At 50.7% G+C, this 17,158-nt stretch overlaps 6 protein-coding genes across 6 annotated transcripts; 3 read left to right on the top strand and 3 right to left on the bottom strand.

Annotated features, from left to right (window-relative positions):
• Positions 1-90: 90 nt before the first annotated feature.
• COCSADRAFT_76405 (uncharacterized protein) lies at positions 91-3,630 on the bottom strand (the record flags this gene model as incomplete). Its single annotated transcript, XM_007696485.1, has 2 exons — positions 91-3,230; positions 3,282-3,630. 2 exons carry the CDS (start codon positions 3,628-3,630, stop codon positions 91-93), a joined length of 3,489 nt encoding a protein of 1,162 aa, XP_007694675.1.
• A 219-nt stretch (positions 3,631-3,849) lies between these two features.
• On the top strand, positions 3,850-4,679 carry COCSADRAFT_208704 (uncharacterized protein). The gene has a single exon (XM_007696486.1). The coding sequence runs from the start codon at positions 3,913-3,915 to the stop codon at positions 4,378-4,380; it is 468 nt and encodes a 155-aa protein (XP_007694676.1). The 5' UTR covers positions 3,850-3,912; the 3' UTR covers positions 4,381-4,679.
• A 1,640-nt stretch (positions 4,680-6,319) lies between these two features.
• Positions 6,320-8,575, bottom strand: COCSADRAFT_105685 (uncharacterized protein). The gene is made up of 8 exons (XM_007696487.1): positions 8,274-8,575; positions 8,131-8,215; positions 8,058-8,077; positions 7,969-8,004; positions 7,761-7,922; positions 7,394-7,710; positions 7,069-7,343; positions 6,320-7,021 (listed from the first exon to the last, which is right to left on the bottom strand). Exons 1-8 carry the CDS (start codon positions 8,370-8,372, stop codon positions 6,483-6,485), a joined length of 1,533 nt encoding a protein of 510 aa, XP_007694677.1. The 5' UTR covers positions 8,373-8,575; the 3' UTR covers positions 6,320-6,482.
• Positions 8,576-11,525: 2,950 nt separating this feature from the next.
• COCSADRAFT_78673 (uncharacterized protein) lies at positions 11,526-13,422 on the top strand (the record flags this gene model as incomplete). Its single annotated transcript, XM_007696488.1, has 2 exons — positions 11,526-12,863; positions 12,916-13,422. 2 exons carry the CDS (start codon positions 11,526-11,528, stop codon positions 13,420-13,422), a joined length of 1,845 nt encoding a protein of 614 aa, XP_007694678.1.
• Positions 13,423-14,759: 1,337 nt separating this feature from the next.
• COCSADRAFT_21548 (uncharacterized protein) lies at positions 14,760-16,553 on the bottom strand (the record flags this gene model as incomplete). Its single annotated transcript, XM_007695873.1, has 4 exons — positions 14,760-15,456; positions 15,522-16,102; positions 16,164-16,295; positions 16,374-16,553. 4 exons carry the CDS (start codon positions 16,551-16,553, stop codon positions 14,760-14,762), a joined length of 1,590 nt encoding a protein of 529 aa, XP_007694063.1.
• A 98-nt stretch (positions 16,554-16,651) lies between these two features.
• On the top strand, positions 16,652-17,040 carry COCSADRAFT_208743 (uncharacterized protein). Its single transcript, XM_007696489.1, has one exon. It carries the CDS (start codon positions 16,751-16,753, stop codon positions 17,033-17,035), a length of 285 nt encoding a protein of 94 aa, XP_007694679.1. The 5' UTR covers positions 16,652-16,750; the 3' UTR covers positions 17,036-17,040.
• Positions 17,041-17,158: the final 118 nt, after the last annotated feature.

Below are 17,158 nucleotides of genomic sequence, written 5' to 3' on the forward strand. Positions count from 1 at the left end.
ACCCTCTTGTCCATCATGAAATGCCGTGTGTCGCATAAATCCGTCCCAGTCCACCAATACCAAACTCGCAGCGGGACTTTCTCGTGCCCTTTACCGGACAGGCACACTCTCAACGTTCTCGAAAGCGAAGCTGGGCGAACCAGGCTCAGCCGTCGCAGCCTGAGGTGGCAGTTCCGATCGGGTCTCGCCCTTGCTGCCATCCTCTTTGATAACTGTACCATCCTTTCCACCTTCCGAGACAACAATGATCTCTACATCCACGCACTTTTGAATCGTCTGCTTCAAGCCTGGAACCATGACGCGCAGGGTTGACAGTTCGTCAAAGGCTAGTTCGCGGTTCAAGACCACCTCCTTGGGCTCTCCGTTGTCAAGGCGACGCTTGAGGCCGTTGATGAAGGGCATGGCTTTCTTGGACTCGGACTTATCGATCGACTTGCTGATGGCCTTTATGTCAATCGTAGCTGCGTCGCGGAGCATGTCGATGTACTTCTTTTGCCAGGCAGGCCATTCTTGAGCAGAGAATATGATAATCTTCTTCTCTTTCTTGGGATCAAACGTTGCGGCCTTGCCCTTTGAAAGCTTCTTAATGGCGTTGCCTTCGGCCGATGTGATGTTGGTCTGTGTGGTGCGAACGAACTCGCGAGCGGCGGTGAGTGATGGGTCGGACTCGGGGACCTTTGGCCAGAGGGCGTTCTGGATAGTCTCCTTGTTCTTGAGTACCTCGAGCCAGATGTATTCTGCCCAGTGTGGCGCGAGTGGCGTAAGGAGGAGAGCTTGTAGTTCAATGAACTTCTTGACAAGATCCTGGTGCATACCAATTCCTGCCGCCTTGGTCGCTTCACGATAGAAGTCACGCGCGCTGGTAAAGTCGTAGAATCCAGACTTGAGGGCTAACTTGTACGAAGTGTTGGAGTAGTGACCAAAAGCTTCGTGGACGAGCACGTTCATCTCGTTGTCGAACATCTTGTCGAACAGGAGGCGCTCACTACCGCTCTGTCGCTGAATCACATCGGCGTTCTTTACGCGCTCGTTTGCCCTCTTCTCCATGTATGCAGCCGCATCAGGGACGTAGATGGCCTCGTTCATCAAATCTTCACACCACTTGCGGAGCTCGAACAACTTCAGAATGTTACTGTTTGCGACAGTCTCCTCGAAATTGGCGTCTGAAATCTCGTCTCCGGCGTCGGCCAGAGCAATACGTGTAGCATCTGCACCGAACTTTTGGACCGCGCCAGCGATGGTCAAGAAGTTACCAGTAGACTTGCTCATCTTGTCACCGTTGAGTAGCAAGTGGCCGTTGACACGGAAGCTGCGTGGCCAGTTCTCCTTCGGAAAGATTGCGGCATGTACATATAGGTTCATCGTCAGATGGTTTTGAATGAGATCCTTGCCAGAAGAACGTTGGTCGAGCGGGTACCAGTAGTCGAAGTGGCGTCGCATAGTCTCGAGAGCCTGCTTAGGAATTGTTGATTGCGGGACATCGCTTCGGTCGCGGAGGGCAAAGACGTAGTCCCAGGCTTCGTCCGTCATCTGGTCAGGTTTGACACCAAGAGGGCCTGGTTCTTTGCCGAACATGTCCTTGTGCAGCAAATGAGCAAATGAGTAGTATGCCTGGTAGATAGTACTATCGGATAAACTCTCAACCATCACACTGGGGTCCCAAGGCACCTTGGTTCCCAGTCCGTAGGATCGAGCGCATGCCCAGATGCCGAGCCAGTCAACAACTCGCAAGAACTGGTTCTTCGCTTCGGGGTAGTAGAGATTGAGTTCGCCCTCGATGTGGGATCGGACCTTTTCGGCCCACTCGCCATCTCCGCCGTTGGCTGCTGTGCCGTAGTTCATATACCACTGGTCAAGCAGGGCCGCAACACAATCGTCTCCACTACGGCTGATGACCTTGCCATCAGGCTCAGCGTAAGGGAAAGCGACACCAGAGTCAATAAGTTGCTTACGAACCAATAGCTTGGCCTCCTCAACTGGCTTACCAGCGAAGTCACCATACACCATCTTGCCCTTGTAGAAGCCTTCCTTGTATGCCTTCTCTTTGGCCTCAGCAAGCTTCGCGGAGTCCTTAGGCGATTGAATCTTCATCTCCTCGACCAGCTTTTGTGCAGTGAGGTTTCCGTAGGTTGGAGTCTCTATGATGCCAAGTAGGTTGTCGAACTTGACCCATTCTTTTTGAATTCCGTAATAATCCGCCTTCTTAGCCAGGTCAAATGACGTGATGTAATCATCTGGCGAGTCTGATGGTACGCAGGTAACGACAGCTGTGCCCTTTGTGTCCTTGACAGTCTCCATTGGAAGAATGTAAACTTCCTTGTGGACGGAGAGAGGAGCGTTGACGATGGTGCCTATGACATCCTTACCGGGGAATGTAGCGATGATCGAGTACTCTCCCCATTTGGCGGTAGTTCCCTGGTATGACATGTTTCTTGCGGCTCTCTCGCTCAGTACGAAGTACTCACTGTCATTAATCTTGACCAGTGAGTAGTTGATTGAAGGGCCTACGAAACATGAAGTTTGGCCGTACATCGTCTCGGGACGGAGTGTAGCTGGCACAAAGTAGCAGGAAGCACCTTCAGGGAGACTAGCGATATGTGTTTTGGCGGAGTCAGCCCATTTGACTACCTTCATCTTCAGGGCCGTGTACTCCTGAACAGTGACACCTTCTCCAGACTGCCTGTCATGGTCCATGCAGGCTTGGCCGTCTTTCGGACTGTAGACAGTATATCGCTTAGCAAAAATGATCTTGCCCATTGCTTTCAGTCGTCGCATTTGCCAAGCAACAAAGCTGTCGTAGTAGGGGTTTGCGTCCGTTGTGACAAATTGACGCCTCCAGTCGATCCTGGCGCCAAATGCTGTGAGATCCCTCTTTGCGAGCGGGGGGAAGAATTCTATCCAGTGATATGGGTCAGAGAACTTGTGGATCTCTTCTAGAGGTATGCCTTGAGCAAGCATGATCTGGAACTGGTACTTGGTCTTCACTGTCTTGGCGGCCGCCTTGCCTTTCTGAGCCTTGAATTTGGTGATGTCGGTCTTGGTCTCAGCTTGTGTGGGGGCGGGGGGCTCTGATACGGCTGTCTCAACGACATCCTCGACTGGGCAACGTTCAAAGTTCTGCCCGAACATCTCCACTTCTCTGACGAGCTTGTCGGCGCATGCTTTGATAGGCATACCAGTTACGTGCCATCCCAATGGGAAGAGCACTCGCTTACCCAGCATCTTCTGGACTGTCAAAGTATCAGTAAACATCTTGCACGTGATCATTCAGTAAAACATACAGCCGGCAGTAAACTCAACTTTACTTGCAGTAAAGCCATGGCCAGCGTGAAGGGTTCCATTCATGTAGGGATAAGCGAAGCAGCCAAGCCACTTGGGGAACTTCTCGTGAAGTTGGTCTGGTGTGGTAGTGTCAAACGGCTCCTCCTCAAGTGAGGGGGCATCGGGGTTAAAAATGCCCTGCTCTTCCCATGATTTCTGGTACTTCTTCTCTTCCGCGATCAAGGTGTCACGCTTGTCGGTGTTTTCAATTTTGAGTGTCTTTGACTCAGCCTCCTGGGGCTTGAGTTGCTCAAGTGTGGCGGCGACGGCGCTCTTGGGCGTCTCGCTGGATTTTGTGGTCTCGGCCATGACCAATTCTCCAGGAAACAAAATAGGGAGCGTAAGAAGGGAAAAGAAAAAGTGGTTGGTGGTGGCGGAGGCGAGTTTGTTTGTGATGGAGTCATCCAGTAGGAAATCCGAGTGCGGGATGAATGCCAAGAGTGCGGTTTTTGTGGGGCGGACCTTGGACCGTGCGCGCTTTTGTAAAGAACGTCAGTTGACGATCGAGATAGATCCAAAAATCTGCGTCGCTCGAAAATCGGTCGCATAAGTCAACATCGCGCCGCCATCGCATCGGCAAGGTCAGTCAAGATGTTCCGCCTCATCAATCGTCTCCTTGGCCGCCATGAGAACACACTGCCGCCCTTTGACTTTGCGCGCAACAAATACCACGTCAAGAAGAAATGGCCGCCAAACCTCCGCGCCCTGACGGAAAAGCAGCAATTCCGATTCGAGCGCAAATTTAAGCGGCGCATCAAGTTGAAGTCTGAGCGGCCATTGTGGAACAAATGGACCAAAGTGGTGCAGTGGAGTCTGATCAGCTTCATCGTCGTTTACGGCGTCTTGTTCCACGACTTCAGAAAGGACCCGATGAACCCAAGGCCAGGAGAACAACCATTTGAGGGCTTAAGACAAAGAATGTGGGGGCTTTTGGGGGGTTTCTATACACATACCGAAGACACTATGAAGGGCGCGGGAGGAGAAAGGGGTGCCCGAAGGCTGGTATTTCCACAGGAGGAGAAGCGGGAGGGGGTGGCACCAGCGAACGTGCAGAAATAGGTGTTGATGGGGGGCGCTGTAGTAAAAATTATCAGCGCGCAAAAAGATGAAAATACAGTAAAGAAGCCCAATTGGTGTTCAAGACTTCAAATACAACTTGTGCTCTACGAGTTTGTAAACAAGGAAGACGTACTGGAAGGGCATATTGAGGGAGCGGTCCCCCAGGCGGTTCCATGGTATTCTTAGGTCGCTGCAATCTCGTCTAGCCAGAGTCAGACGTTTCGCCGATTGTTCTTCACAGCCACCGACTAGCACTTACGTCCCAAATCATGTAACGCTGATCGCGATACTGCTTGTACCAGCGTAACCTACGGAGCAATCGGAAGCCGGCGACACATCTGGAAACTAAAATTCTCACCACCACTCATCGGCCACGAATTCTATCGTCTCCGACCAGTTTTTGTAGACATGGGCGGTTGCCACCCGCTTATGCTCGCCGCTAAGCACACATCAGCCCGAGTCATAGCAAAGTTCAAGTTTGGACTGAACCCGCTTCGAGAAATGGCTTACTAGAGAAATACGAAGCGCAGCTCCACGGTAAAGTGTGGGTATCGGTCTGGCTCGTGCCATCCCTTCTTGACATAGGCTTCTGTGCCTATGGCCCCCGGAGGGAAGTGCGAGGGAGCTTCCCTTCCAAAAGCGAACCCCTCAATTACCGATGTGGGGTCGTTTCTGTTGCATATATCGTGGTATATCCCCTCTTGCTCTTCCGGAGATATGCCATGGACGAAGTCTATGCTATACACTGGGTATCTGTGTATTCATATTAGTAAATGCTCACCAAAGGATGGAGCAGCAACCCGTATAGGTTTCTTTTCGAAGCCAATTGTATCTAGTCTCTTGAATTCCGATCTTTCAGACACTTGTGTGTCTTTGTAGTCGTCTTGCCCAACGAATAAGAATGGATAGAACGGGTTGATCACCCATAGGCCCAATATTGCATAAGAATGCAAACGCTTGAGGTAACCTTCTTCGGGCCCATTGATTGGTAGCGTCACGGCTGAAGTGTCCGGATAGCAGTTGAAGCAAAATGTATTCGAAAGGCAGATGTGGCCCACTCGTTAGTAGGAGCTTTTTTATTGTCAATCTTGGAGAACTTACAAACACCTACGAGCTGTCTCGCCACCAAATCCCATCGCCCATTAGCCCCAGCCGGCCAAAACTGACTGTCAGTTGCGGAAAAACCCAATTGATGGCCGTTTAATTCCTACCCTGGCCCTCCATACACTTTTTTCCACCTTACCTCGTTCAGAAAACAAAAAAGCAGGAAACGCTCAAATTGCCCAGAACAGAAAACCAAACGCGGTGGTGACCGCAACAGAGAATTTAGAGGGGGTGTGCCTACCTTGCTGCCATTTTCTCTAGTGTTTGATTTCAGAGATCTCTGGTTCTAGAGGTCTCTGGTGTGGAAGCTACTACCTTGGTGTAGTAGCGGTTGAAGGGTCAGTAGTGGATATTGGTATTCTTCCAAGTAGTGAGAATTTGTTGTTATCGAAGCGAAGATTTGTGTGGTGATGTGTGATGGGTGATCAAATCATGAGCTCGGCTTGGGAGTGGTGATGGTGAGCAAACGGACGTTTGCGTTATTTCCCGTTAGGGAAAGTGAGTGAAAACTACGGACTCGAGGTAGTGAAAGGGATCGCATTGCCAATTCGTCATCCTCATCGGGTAAAGGGCATGCATATCACGATATTGTTGAGCAATTGAGATGATGGCTTCAAAATCATCGCATGCTTCTAGTCTATTTGATGTCTAAAGTACAGAGAACAAGGATACCTTTCGGCAAGATCCGTATACGAGTCACTGAGAGCATTGACATATGGATATGGAAGGCAAATGTAGTTTTCTACTCTAAATATGAGGACTGTGATTTATTGATTGTATACCGAAAGGATATCAACAGCGTTGAAGTCCTCATCATCACCAAGAAGAGTGCACCGTCACATATAGCATTAATTGTTAATTCATTCTCCCATACTGAAGTACGACAATCAACTCAGATTCAATACATTTGTGTATTTAATATAGTATCTCACAACCGCTTGGGCGCTTAGCAAACCAGACCATCGTCGCATGACTCAAACACATGCCATACTACCTACTCAAACATCGATTAAGTTCTCGCCCTGCTGACCTTCACCAGAGTTGTCCTTAGTATCCTTGTTGCTCTTCTTCTTGTCGCCATCAGCACCACCACGACTCCTCTGGTAGTACTGGTCAAGGACCTTGGCTGGGATACGGTTGAGGAGTTCCTTGGGGTAAATGCGGAGTAGCGACCATGCTAAGTCGAGAGACTCGTGAATGGAACGAGATTCGTAAGCACCCTGAGCAATGAAGGAACGCTCGAACTTCTCAAGGAACTCGAGGGATAGCTTATCTTCGGAAGACAAGGCTTCCTCTCCAACGACTGCCTTCATGGCTGCGGCGTCACGACCAATGGCGTACTTTGCGTAAAGCTGGTTGGAAACATCACCGTGGTCTTTCCGTGTACGGCCCTCACCAATGGCGGACTTCATAAGACGAGAAAGCGATGGGAGGACGTTGATGGGAGGGTAGATACCCTTGTTGTCGAGTTGACGATCAATGAAGATCTGGCCCTCGGTAATATAACCAGTCAAGTCGGGAATGGGATGTGTGATATCTGCTATTGTCAGTACGCAGTTATAATCATGATACTGTGATACACACCATCGTTGGGCATAGTCAGAATAGGAATCTGGGTAATTGATCCGTTGCGGCCTTCGACACGTCCTGCGCGCTCGTAGATGGTGGACAAATCAGTGTACATGTAACCGGGGTAACCACGTCGACCGGGGACTTCTTCTCTAGCGGCCGAGACTTCACGTAGCGCATCGCAGTAGGAAGACAAATCGGTAAGAATGACCAATACGTGCTTCTCAAGCTGGTAGGCGTAGTATTCGGCGGTTGTAAGAGCGAGACGAGGAGTAATAATACGCTCGATACTACGCTAGATTAGCTAGAAGCAAGGGTTACAAGAGAGTCGGACGCTTACGTAGGGTCGTTTGCCAAGTTGAGGAACAATGTGACACGCTCCATACTGCCGTTCTCCTCGAAATCGCGAGTGAAGAAGCGGCTCGTCTCCAAGTTCACACCCATAGCACCGAAGACAATGGAGAAGTTGTCGTCGTGGTCGTCGTGTACGCCCTTGGTAGGTTTTCCGACTAGACCAGCTTGTCTACAAATCTGCGCAGCGATTTCGTTGTGGGGAAGACCGGAGGAGGAGAAGATGGGAATCTTCTGACCACGAGCAATAGAGTTCATTGTGTCAATGGCCGAGATACCTGTAGAGATCATCTCTTCGGGGTACACCTGAAATATGGTCAGTTGTGCGATGAAACAAATATGGACTGGATACATACTCGAGAGTACGGGTTGATGGGACTACCGTTGATGTCGAGGTAGTCCTCAGCGAGGACCTTGGGGCCCTTGTCAATGGGCTTTCCTGAACCATCGAAGATGCGACCCAGCATGTCCTCGGACACACCGAGCTTCAGGCTGTGTCCAGTGAATTCGACTTTGGTCTGCGACAGTCAGCTATCATCCTCTGTGGGAGGCGGGTGTAAGGACCTTCTGAACGTCAATACCGGATGTACCCTCGAAGACCTGTGTCGCAGTCAGAAAAGGTTGTCGCGCGGCTTCAGCTTTTCAAAGTTTACCTGAACGACGGCGCGATTACCTACAGCTTGGATCAGCATCATACCTACAGGTTCAATATCTGGGGTAGCTTACCTCGAGCTTCGAGGACTTGGCCAGAGCGCTCGGTGCCATCAGGCAGCGTCAAGGATACAATCTCGTTGTATCGCGGGAATTTGACCTGTCCGCCGCATGCATAAGCTTCTTTTCATGTGTCGATATGCTTCCAAGCCACATACATTGTCAAGAATGACGAGTGGACCGTTTACGCCGCCGATGGTGTTGTATCGTATTCTAGGCGTCACCGAAATCATGCGGGGGTCCACTACTTCAGGCATGATGGCAGTGGTGAGCGGTTCGTTGGAGATGTAGTATCGCTCGGGATTGATTCGAGAGCCGCGGTCGGTCTGTAGCCTCGGAGATCGTTTGGGTGACGAAGTTGAAGGTCAAGCCGTCGAAGTGGGTTGGAAGCTCTGACCAGGGTGCTCTAGCGTTATGCGACAGATGACGCCGGGGGGGGGGCTGTTAGCGCTTGGCACTTCACAATGGCTGCAGATACATAAATGCCGAAGCATGCCATGGTGCTTTTACTCTGTAGCTTCAGTAGTATTCACAGTGGCATAGTTTGTAATATCCGCAGATATGCATCCGGTTCGACAGACATGCGCTAATACGGGCTCGCGCTCAAAAACAAACTCATAGTGAGCTGCCTGGGTAGCTGCAACTGGGATCGAGGTCACATGAGATGGGAATGCAGTGCCCACGGTCACAGGCCTGTTTAGCGTGTAGTATAGCCAGTGCCTGCCACCAGACGCGACAAGGAACTGTCGATGGCCGACGTCACGTCACCAGAGGGAAGTGTACATAATTATGAATTTGCACTACAACAATAAATATATAATTGCTATGTATCTATCTACGTTCCAAGCCAGTTGGTATTCGTCACATCAAGCAGTATTCTTCAAGAACTAATGCATGAAGTCTGTTGATTCTTGTCAGTCGTTGCGCAGAAAAGTTTGAACAAGTACGGGACAGAATGGATTGAAGGATCAGACATCCAAGGAAGGTATTCGCGCTCATTGTCCATCGGTTGTAGGTTCAATTGATGGCTAGCGTGGAAACTGCGAATGTGGAAATGTTTCATCATGAAGGGGGTGGGTGAAAGGTGTGCAAAAAAAAAAGAGCTAACTGACCTTTGAGAATTGCAGCGCGACCAGACACGCGACAGAACAGTGCCGCATTATGTATGTGTACATTATTCCCATTAGGCTTTGCGCTGACCGCAAGGGCGCCGTGTCGCACCAAGCGTCTGGTGTATGAGGGTGGATGCTGGCCAGTCAGCACCAAGGGCCGGCATGCGTCGGGATAATCATGGCGAACTCTAACTTGAGCAATGTTAGCAATCAGACAAGGAGAGAAAGCTAAATTGATCGATGAGATTGGGGAAGGTCAGACGACAGTACTGGCAAGTAGCAGGCGCCCTGCGAAGGTACCCGGACAGCTCCGCTTTCTTCAAGGTCGAATCGGTATGGAAAAGAAGTTGCTGAGGCTATAATCACTCCAAAAAAGCAAAGAAAAAGGAGACAACTTACATCATGCACAGAGTCTGGCCCCGGGGACTCGTGATATTGCACGTCGCAGCCCGGAGCCAGTGGTTATGCGCATACGCGTGCACGCCATACGCTGCGCAGCGCCGCGCTGAGGAGCAGGGCGAGAGTGTGGGCGAGAAAAGACTGAGGTCGCGAGGGAAGAAAAGTGCGACGCACAACTAGCGTGCCAAGATGGAAAGTATCACGTGATGGGCCGGAAGCAGTAAGCGGGAGAATTAGCAAGCGTCATGAGAGAAGAGGGCGACAGCGAGACAGCGGCGTGCCGGTGAAGAGGCCATTATCGTGCACACCGGCCTGCATCAGCAGATAACGAGACGCGAGCAGCCGTGCAGTGCTATCTTCTGAATTGTGCCAGCGCCAGTGCGCCCTCTCTCTGCCTCTGAAGCCTGACTGCACTGGCGGCCGGATAGATTGGGTGCCCAGCCACGCAGCTTTTCGCGCGATACCGAAACGGCCCCCTAACCAGCGCTGATCTTCGGCGAGGCCATGCGCCCATCACCTCTCACCACACCAGAACTCCACCACTCGACGCCCGCGTCCCTGGCACCGTCCCTGGCCCTGGATCCAAACATCCAAGCCTACACCAGATGCACCGTCGCATAACACGACGTGCATAGACAGAATCGCTGCCACGCCCATTGCTGCCCTCGTACCGCCTCTCTCTCCCTCTCGTTCCCGCTCCACTGCTGTGCTGGCGGGACGGATGCGACACGATATCACCGAACACGACACCGCGCCAGCTCTGGCAGCATACATCAACGCCGCCACCCCTCCCTCGTGAGTATCGCGCTACACTCTTGCGCGACGACACTTGCTCCTCTCGCCCTGTCGCCTGCATTTCCGCCTAGGACCGACCGTCGCCCGAGCGGCCTCCATCGCGCCCATCGCGACTTCGGCGCGGACACCCCGTTACCCTGCCACATCTCGGCACCGTGTCTGCCATTCGCACTCCCTTGAGACCACTCCATTGCCACTCATCGTCTCTGACCCATCACGCCCTACGACACTTTTGACGCGACCCTTAGAGCACGTATGACCCAGGACCAGTAGCGTTGCTTTGCCCATCTTGCTATCCGCTCCGTCACTCTATCTATACTTTGCCATCCTGTATTCCGAGCTTCTCACTGCGCGTACCCCATATTCCTAGGCCCTCTTCCGCGACTGCGAGGCCGCGGCCCACATTAAAAACATACCAAGATGATGACCACGAGCTACCCACACAATGGTGGCATGCACCCACAGGGCATGCCTCATGCGCACCCAGGCATGGGAGGCCCAGGCCCAAACCCTGGACAACCTGGAATGCCGCCGGGCATGCAACACGTCTCAGGTCCCAATGGTCCTGTTAGTCAGGCAGGGCCTATGATGGGCGGCATGCAGCCCGGCGGCATGGGAGGGCCAAATGCCCATGCCCTCTCACACTTGCAGCCCCAGCAAGCCCACATGTTTCCTCAGCAGCAGCAACAGCAACAGCAGCAACATCAAATGAGTAAACATCCCCCACCTACTACATTCCACATTGAAGATTGGCTGACAAGAATCGCAGTGAATCCCGCACTCATGCAACAGCAAAGGACTGCCCAGCAAGCGTTTATGCATCGCCAGCAGCAGCAAGCAGCAATGCTTGCTCATCAACAAGGTAACATGGGCATGGGTTACCAAAATCCCATGGCAAACATGAACCCAGCCCAAGCACAGCAGTTGCAGGCGATGCGCAACGGACAGCTAGGCCAGGGTCCTTTTGTCAATCTTCCGCCACACCTGCTCCAGCAGCAGCAGCAAATGGGACAGCCTGGAGGGCCACAACATCAGGCTGCTATGGCACAGGCCCATCAACAAGCTCAGCAGCACCAGCAGATGCAGCAGCAACAGGCCATCGCCATGCAACATGCTCAATCACAATCCAGCAACCACAGTCAGGGAGGAAACCAAGGGCCTCAGCAGACTTCGCAGCCCCAGCAAGGCCCTCTTCGTCCCCCTTCAGCAATAGGAAGCCACCAGGGGCAGTCTTCGCCAGCTCCTCAACCCACGCCTCAGCAGCAACCACAGCCACCACCGCAGCAACAGCAACAACTCCAGCAACAGCAACATCAACAGCAGCAACAGCAAGTACAGCAGCAACAGCAGCAGGCTCAGCAGGCTCAACAGCAAGCCCAGCAACAGCAACAGGCTCAGCAGCAGGCCCAACAACAGGCCCAGCAGCAGCAACAACAGGCTCAGCAGCAAGCTCAGCAGCAACAGGCCCAGCAGGCTCAACAACAACAACAACAACAGGCTCAGCAGCAGGCTCAGCAGCAACAGCAAGCCCAGCAACAAGCTCAGCAACAGCAGCAACAGCAACAACAAACACAACAGCAGCAACCACAGCCAGCTCAGCAACAACAGCCACAGTCCGGTCCGGCAGCGCAACAGCAGACTCCTGCTCCCACTCAACCACCTAATCTACCTCAGCAAGCGACCCTGCAAGTACGGAATCCAGCGTTAATGCAACAGGCTCAGGCTCAGGCTCAAGTAAACGCACAGCAAAATCACGCCCGTAACATGGCATTGATGCAACAGAACAAGCATGGCCAGGGTACGCTGAAGTTGTTGAACTTTACCGATCAAATAGGAAGGTTCGACATGGCACCTGAGGAGAACAGGAAGAACAACAACGTGGAGAGATGGCAGGCCTTCGTGGAAAAGTTCTTCATGGAAACTGGATCCTTCATTCACGTGGTCTGCTCATCAAGTACAGAGAGAACCAAGCAGTTTGAGATTGTATACGCTGCGCTACCGCGGTACTTCTACACTCTCTTCAATACCGATGTCACAAATCTGCAGATCACCTTGGATGGAGCCAACGAGAAGGTTGGGCCTAACGAGGTCAAGGTTACTTGTGACCGTGCCAAGTTAATTTACACGTACAAAAACTCATGTCAGGTCGTCTATCACGGAAAATTGACAGCCTTTTGGTCTGGGTCAGACAAGATGGAATGGTTGATGTTCGATGGCACCGGTCACGAACAATTCCTGCCGCTCAACGCTCTAAGACAGATGTTCGTTCAGCCATCGCCTAATCAAATGAACCCGACCCAGTCTCCAAGGATGAAGAACAAGAAACAAGCACTACAACGAGCCGGACAAGAACCACCAGAGCCGTATCTACCGCTGAACAAGCTGATTAGTGCTGGTGCTACAGACTATGGCTTACCACACGGCTTGCAGAATTATCTTGAGGTAAGACCACGCATTGCATTGTTTCCATTGAAATTGACACTAACAAGACTAGATATACGAGCCTATGAATCACATGACTAGCTTGATGGCACACTATCTCGAGAACCCTCACATGAAACCAAGCGAAGCCCTCGAGTCCTGGAACGCAACCATGTCCAACAACCAAATGCTGCAAGGCCCGCAGGGCCCAAATCAAGGACAGCAGTCTGGTCAAGGCATGCAGCCTAACATGCCACCAGGAGCACGACCCTCGGGACCTGGCCAGCCCGGCCAAATGTTCATGTCGCCTGCGATGCAGAACTCATTACTTCCTAACGGATCGAGTGGATCGCCTCATTTCAACCATACGCCATCACCTCATTCGCAGCCTATGATGAAGCAGCAAAGCACCAGCTCGCACACAATGAGCGTCAATACATCACCGAACATGAACAACAAACGGCGGCGAAGTACAGCAAAGATGGAAATGGATGATGGCGGAGAAATGAATGGTGCAGCAAAAGTCAAACAAAGCCCAAGAGTCGGCGGAGGCAACAAGAGGATGAAGGCAGGCAACTAATTGTCAGCCTTGTTCTTCCTCCTCCTCCTCCTCTTCTTCTTTATTGCCTCTCCCTCTCCCCTTTTGGTCTTCCATTTATGTATCTGCATTGCCTGTTCGCGACGCTTTCATGGCTTCCGCTACGTTCATCGCATCCCTCTACCTCTTGTATAGCGCGGCGTTGCCCCCCACTTTTTTTTGCTTCTCAAAGCAAGTCCTTCAACGGCGTTAGATCTCTCCCCATTTATTACCCCATTTCAAACTCTTTTTCTTGGGCGGAATTGCGTTGTTTCGTTTGGTAGCTTGCCGTTCGTGTCTGTCTTTTGCGCAAATCTTTTTTCTCTCTCTCTCGTCTCATCTCTGTGGCGTATGGGGCATCTTTGTCGTTTATTTTGTGTGCGTGCGTGTTTGTGTTCTATCCACATAACCCACTCTACTTGTTATTGTTGTTTGTCTGTTTGATTTTTTTGTTCTTCGCGCGCTGTTTTATTTGCTCAGATATTTCCACCTGGGTCACATAATCTGTTCTTTGTACTATATGGGCGATGGTAGCGGCGAAGGAAGAGAGAAAAAGAGAGAGAAAGACGCGGCATAGCCATAGTAGCGCTGACGGGAGGAGGTGGTGGCAGGACAAACCCCTTGTCTTTTTTTTCGTCGCCAAATGTTGGGAAAGAAAGATGCGAGTCGACATGACTTAAACGGCTGTCGGGAGTGTAACCATGCACGTATGTAGAGGGTTGAATAAGGGATGTGCAAGTTAACTTTTTTTGATATGGAAATTCAAGACGTTATGACTTCTTTTTTCAAATTGTGCGTTCCATGCTTTATCCTTCTTGCTCTTTTTGCCGTTGTTCGTGATGAAGCTGGATTTGCCCAAATGAGGAATACATACAGTTAGATTATCAGATTGATAGTAGGGGGAAAAGTAGTTTAAGCAAGCATATATAATACTTCTATTTAATGGTAAAATCTACTAAGACAGTTTGTGTGGTGAATGTATTACAAGGACAGAACCGAAACATTTGTTGGGGCGCCATAACAGGCAGCACTCTTACTCACAAGTAAGAGAGAGAGAGAGAGAGAGAAATTTTGAACGGATAGATGAGGGGTAGTAGATAGGAAAAGATAATGGGGTAATAAACAAAAGACTCTGTGTATGTACAAGTACACGAACAAGTCCCATACGGCCGTCTCACCATTTTGTACATTTTGTTTTCCGGTTGTGAAAAAGGAGGATGCAATCTAAATTCTAACAGAAACGTATTTCTCTTTTCTTGTATGGGTGTCATGGTAACAGTTAGAGAAGCCGACTCTGTCAACGTGGGTCTCGTATGTCTGTGGTTGAGTGCGATAGGCAATCACATTCCCTGAGAGTAGGCATATGCTGGCTTTGGAGTAGGAGCCCAGAATTCCGGGACGATGTCCGTTGATGTAGGTTGTGGGCACAGAGGATTCTGATTTGATGAAGAATTCGGCAAAGGTGGATGTGGTAAGCGAGCAGCTGATTGAGCGAAGAATTGTTCTAGTGTCTCTCCCCGTTCGAGCGCCTCGAGTTGGCGTTGCTGGAAGTCTTCGAGGACGGCTGTCTTGACAGGCTTGGGATCATGGTAGGTGTACGTCATTTCGCCCTTGACACCAGGGAGACCAGGGGCCTTGTATGTAGCGATACCATGTTCGTACTTCTCATAGGTGGACACAAGCCGTTTTCCGCCGCCTCCAGGAAGATCGATTACAAAGGATGGCATCATAAAGCCTGAAAGGGTTCCCCGTATTTGTTTATCAAGGCCAATAATCTCGTGGAGGGGGGTACGAAGATCCTCAATGCCTTGTACCATGTCGCATTGATACACGTAGTACGGCTGAATGTTGATATCGGACAGCGACTTGATGAGATCGGAAAGTGCCGTAAAGGTGTTGTTGACCCCTTTCAATAAGACTGACTGATTACGGACAATAACACCGTGCTTGAATAGCTTGTTTGCAGCGAGCCTTGTTATCCAAGTAATTTCATTTGCATGGTTGATATGAGTGTGTAGGCACACTTGCTTTCCCATTCTGTAAATTTGGAGAATTGAGTTAGCTAATAACGCATTTGTTGACTTAGGTATGTAGCATCTTACTCTCGGCCTTTGTTAGATACGGCAATCAGACTGTCAGTCCAGGGGTCCGAATCATCGAGAATACGACCAGGCGCAACGGCCAGTCCTTTCGAGGCAAAGCGAACACGCTTGATGTGAGGGATGTCCAGCAGCCTTTCACCAATCTCTCTGACGTGGTCTGGTTGCAAGAAGTAAGAGTCTCCGCCCGAAACAACAATGTCTTGAAGAGATTCATCGTTGGCAATGTGCTCGAATACAACTTCCCATCGCTTCCGGCTAGGTTTTTGTGGCTTTTTCGATACCGTATCAGTATTACCACCAACTGCGTACGATCGGGTGCAAAAGCGACAGTAGACGGGGCATATTGATGTGGCTAAAAACAAAGCTCGTCCAGGATAACGATGTACCAGACCAGGAACAGGACTGTCTTGCTCCTCGTGCAACGAGTCCAACTCGAGATACTTATGGTCCGGGATGATACCACTCCTGAGAGGAAGGAACTGTCTCCGGATTGGGTCATCCAAAGGATTGTTCCAATCAACCAACGAGAGGACATGGGGTGTTAAGCGGATGGCCATTGGTGCCAACTTGATGGCAGCAATCTAACATGATATTAGCACTGGTGGATAATTCAAGACAACTAGGTAAAGGATTATTGCGTACAGCATCCTCGATAAAGTTGCTTTTTGTCCGGATCCTTTTCAATTGTTCGTTCTCGGTAGAGCCCAGTCTCTCCGGCAGAATCTCGTCAAGGAATTTGTAAAGCTTGTGTTTGTCTGAGACAGTATTTCGCAGCTACGGGAAAGGAATTAGCTACTCAAGAAGATATACGTGGCATAGCTGGAGATTGATAAGATGCTGTAAATAACATACCTGCCACCGATATGACACAAACTCATCGTTAGAAACATCTTTCCAAGACGGGATGTGGCTCCAGTAGGACTTGTTATTGCTCAAACTCGACTGGGCTCGGTATTGCTGTGACAATGGCACCAAGCGAAAGTTGCGTGGGCGCAGGGATTGGGTCTTGGACTTGATGCTTGGGGCGAACATGTTTACATGTATCAAGAGAAGAAGACGAGATCTAGGATAGAAACTTCATGTGTGAAGGTGGGATGGAAGGAAGAGTATAAAGGATGGTACATAAAATGAAGCATTTGCTTTTTGTGGTGCGCAAAAGTTACTTGTCGAATCTGTGACATGCCGTGCAACGACGCCTTAGGATACTCCGTATTGCTCGCACGGTGGTAATGTGGATACAACGAATACACTTCCTTGCAGCTTGGACGGTTGCAGCCGGGCTACCGAACGCAGTGTGGATCTACGGAGAATGCGAAATATTCTCCAAGCACGCAGGCACATTGTGGAGCGCCACCAATCTCGTGTCGACGATGCCATGGAAGAATACGTTAAGGCTGTCTTCTATTAAACAGTATTTGTGTGTCCTTTTTACAAGCCCTGTAGGAGGCTGCGGGGCGCAATACAGAAGACTTGTGGCATGTGATAGGGCTAGAGCCGATAACAAGCAAACATAGTTATTGCAACATCAGGGGGCGAAGGAACAATGTGGAGCTGAATGTAGGGAAAGGAACACAGAACCAGCAGCCGAAGGATCGTGGGGCAGTACCAACCGGCTTCGCTCCCGTGCGACCGCGCCG

This window comes from Bipolaris sorokiniana, assembly GCF_000338995.1.
Source record: "Bipolaris sorokiniana ND90Pr unplaced genomic scaffold COCSAscaffold_1, whole genome shotgun sequence".
Classification (NCBI taxonomy): Eukaryota; Fungi; Ascomycota; class Dothideomycetes; order Pleosporales; family Pleosporaceae; genus Bipolaris; species Bipolaris sorokiniana.